The sequence below is a fragment of the Aplysia californica genome, unplaced genomic scaffold, assembly GCF_000002075.1.
Source record: "Aplysia californica isolate F4 #8 unplaced genomic scaffold, AplCal3.0 scaffold00105, whole genome shotgun sequence".
Classification (NCBI taxonomy): domain Eukaryota; kingdom Metazoa; phylum Mollusca; class Gastropoda; order Aplysiida; family Aplysiidae; genus Aplysia; species Aplysia californica.
This window is the reverse complement of record NW_004797375.1, coordinates 655,804-659,833: the sequence shown is the minus strand read 5'-3', so window position 1 is coordinate 659,833 and position 4,030 is coordinate 655,804. Positions and strand designations below refer to the sequence as shown.

General features: G+C 39.1%; 1 protein-coding gene across 1 annotated transcript in view; it reads left to right on the top strand.

The window, feature by feature from the left end:
- Positions 1-3,906, top strand: part of LOC101854858 (CD109 antigen) — a gene marked incomplete at both ends in the record, with an annotated part of 54,662 nt that extends 50,756 nt beyond the window's left edge. The window contains 4 exon segments of the mRNA XM_013080914.1: positions 1,138-1,247; positions 2,524-2,674; positions 3,094-3,196; positions 3,821-3,906. Of these exon segments, the coding sequence (XP_012936368.1) occupies positions 1,138-1,247; positions 2,524-2,674; positions 3,094-3,196; positions 3,821-3,906 (450 nt within the window).
- Positions 3,907-4,030: the final 124 nt, after the last annotated feature.

Genomic DNA, 4,030 nt, shown 5'->3' with positions numbered 1-4,030 from the left:
CACACACACACACACACACACACACACACATTGCTATAATTGAGACATTGTACAATCAGGTTATGTCATGAAATGATTAAGTTAGTGTTTTGCCAGTTTACGTCAGGGAAAAATGAATCAGAATAGACCTATAGTTTGTTTGTTCTGGAATTGACCAGGCTGTACACCGTCAGTTTCCAGAAGATAAAGTCATTGTAGCAGTTCAGTGCAGAATCAGTTTGAAGAAAAGATATTAGTGAAGGCTCATCAAAGATTCTGTATTACAAGATGGTTCACTCCTGTCTTTGAACCATTTGAAAAAGTGTCCTCAAAATCCGGTGGCGCCCTCTTCGAAAAAGCGCCTGCTTTGCGAATAGAGTTACCCTACTTGTGTGGAAAAAAATCAAAGTGAAACTAACACGTTTTTGTACAAATTATAATTAAAATTTCGGAATAACACATTTTTAAGTGGTTATTCTGAAAAAAATCCTCTTTAGGTGGAAGGGGCGACTGTTTTCTTTGTTCGTTTAATTTGGCTTTAGAACGAAAAGGCGAGACGGGTCTTTAATTTTATAATAAAATAAACCCAAAACTCCGCACCGAGCGAACCTGAACAGCTGATGCACAAGGGGGGGGGGGGTGCTGTTCCTATTCTTCTTCTGGAGTAAGGAAAGAGAGCTTCAAAACAAAGACTGCAGCGACATGTGAGCCTATACGCGGACTTACACGGATATTTTTTTGGCCGAGTGAACTATCTTTTTACGTACAATCTTTGGGGATCATGCAGTTCGTTTTGGGGAAAAAAAGTGTTTTGGGCGGGGGGAAAACAGGTAAAAGTAATCCGGAAATAAATTCTGTTAACTACTTTAAAAAATGTGTTTTCCAATATAAAGTCCGCTTACTGTTTGACATTGTCGGCATCTAACGTAAAGTCTCTATGCTGTTTAATTTGTTGGTTACCCAAAGTAAAATCAGCTCACTTGTTAAAATATTGAATTCCCAATGTAAAGTCAGTTTCAGAGGCAAGTTTCTATTTACTCAGTTACTGGGTTTTCTTCAGGTTATTGCTTCGGTTTTGAATGCTTCTATTCAGTATCATCATGTTGGTTACTGTATTGGAAATCCAGTTCTAATCCGTTTAACTGCCGATTTCTGTAGGTGGCTGTCTTCTTCAATGTTCCATCTGAGGTGGAAGAGACGACCTTTCACCTCTCTTTGCACCTGGAAAAGGATACACTGAACCAGCTGACCATTTTGGTCTGCACTCGGTAACTAGGGTGTAGGTGGGGTTGTTCATGTGTGTGTCTTCTTTAAACCTGTAATCTCCTTTTCTGTGTCACGTTCTTTCAGAGGGTGCTCTGATGTGGTTTGCTCCTTCTTTCCTTGAAAACGTTTACCGTCCTTATCTCTCCTCCTTCTTTTTAGTGTGTTACTCTTGTAACACCTCCAATCTTCGGTACTTATATTTGACCTTATTGTGTTGCAAGTGCTGTAAAACTCTTACAAAAACTAAACGTTATATCACGTCTTATTCGTTTGAATTTTTCTTTTTATTATCCATCATCTTTACCCTCCTTTTCTCTCTCTCTCTCTCTCTCTCTCTCTCTCTCTCTCTCTCTCTCTCTCTCTCGCTCTCTCTCTCTCTCTCGCTCTCTCTCTCGCTCTCGCATTATATGTTTGTCTATTTCATGTGCATGAAACCGAGAAAGAGGTTAAAGAAGCTGGTTAGAAAAAGGAAATTGAAAAAAAATACAGAGAGAGATAGAGAGAGTTATAGAGAGAAAGATGAGGCAGCCAGCCGAGACAGAGATAGGGATAGAGAGAGTCTATATTACTTTATATCTTTTCATCCCGTCTTACAACGCATTACGTTACCGTGTCGTGCCTTGTGCCATCTGCATCTCTTTCTTTAATTCATCTAATCTCATCTTACCTTATTTCATTTATCATGTCTTACCTGGACTTATTGTCTTCAGTAATATGATCTTGCCAAGGGTTAACTTACCTAACAACTTCGTCTTACCTTAGCTTATTATAACTTAGGGTAAATTGTTGTCATATGTCTTCTTACCGAAGCCTATTTGTTGTTACGTTAGTTTAGTTTACTTATCTCATCTTATCTCTGGTTATCTTTAAAAAAAACTTACTTTCTTCTTACCTGGGGTTATCATATCCTCACTTTACCTTAGCTGACCATATCTTGTATCTTTTTGTACCCACCTATATTATTTTATTTAGTCTAATCTGAGGCGTTTCGGTGCGGTGTCACTTCTTTTTATGTGTGCACATATGTGCACACGAACTTTGTAACATCATTCCCATAGTAAACCACCAAGAGAAATTTATCTTTCGAGATGACTAAAGATTGTCATTGTCATTGACATTTGCTTGGAATTGTCAATGTCAGTGTCATTGGCTTGCCAATGTCATTGTCATTGTCATTGTCATTGTCTTTTTCATTTTTATTGTCATTGTCATTGCCGTTGCCGTATCCATTGTCACTGTTATAGTCGTTTGATCTTAAACTGCGCTGTCTGTTGACAGTTGGATGGGTGAGGGTTCCGCTAGCGGTATGGCTGTTGCAGAGATCGGCATTCCATCTGGATTTGAGGCAGACCGGGAAAGCATTACCCAAGTCAAACTGCTCAAGAGAGTCGAATACGAGAACAAGAAAGTCATTCTCTACTTTGATGAGGTGAGTTGTGTACTTCGATTATAGAGGTGTGGGTTTGGGGGTACTACTGTAGAGACACATGTAAGTCAAGGATTGTAGGGACTATTCCCTTGAAACAAGAAGTTTAAGTTTTTAATGAAAGTTATAATATTATCCCTCATTTCAAAGTGTGAACAAGATATCTCTTTAAAGCGCTTGGCTGTCCAGTCCAGCAGAATTCTTGTTTCAACTGTATTTGGTCTTTTTGTTAATGAGACTATCCTCTCAGTATAGAAACATTTGAACATCTTATTTATAATAATGTTCCGTAACCATTTAAGGCCACTAGAACCAGTCCCACCCTTACCCCCACCCCCATTTTTCCCCGTTCTTCCTTGTGTTCTTAAAGTACAATCTTTGTTTGAATTTACATTACACTGTCTGTGACGTCATTTCCTCAGATCAATAGGTCAGAACTCTGTGTTGACTTGACCGCTGTGAGAACAGGACTAGTGGCCAAGTCTCAGCCTGCAGCTGTCAGAGTCTATGACTACTACGAGCCAGGTGAGAGAGGGGCGACTAGGGGATTAACGCCCTTTTCAACACAAAACAGATGGAAGAACTATACGCCTTTTATTTTGAAAAGTGACGTATGACAATCTTACACCGAACAGTCGAGGTGCTCTATAAAAGCACTGGTAACTCAAGTAGTAATTCTAGCCTGAAATTCGGGGCATTCTTGTTCGATTCTTCGATGAAACGTTGTTCATTTTTCTACATGTGATGAACGCCAAGTCTGAGATTTGGCAGTTTTCTATCTTACTGGTGTTTAGCGATTTGGAAAACCCGTACAATTCAAAATAAGAAAGACGGTTTACGTGATGAATAACTAGAGTTCAGCAAATTGAACCCCAAACCCCACTTGACACCCGCATCTTACATGACAAAATCCAAACTCTTCGACGTAAGATTGATTTATACGAGTACATAAACAATCTTGAATTGCGCATAAATCTTTTGATATAACTTTAAATATTCCCACGCACCAATGATTCCTGCTCAAAGTTAATGAAATGTCCAATCTATCTATCTCCCTCTATCTCTCTATTTCTCTATCTCTCTATTTCTCTCTCTATTTCTCTATCTATCTATCTATCTATCTATATATATATCTATCTATCTGTTCAGGAAACCAAGTGACAGCGTTTTACCAGTCTCAAATCCTCAAGGATTCCACTGTGTGTGACGTTTGCTCCGAATGCGAGAACTGTGTGGTGAGTGGAATTGTCGACATTTCTTTTTTATAGCTACATGCATTTGTCACGTTCGTCTCTCTCTCTCTCTCTCTCTCTCTCTCTCTCTCTCTCTCTCTCTTTCTCTCTCTCTCTCTCTCTCTCT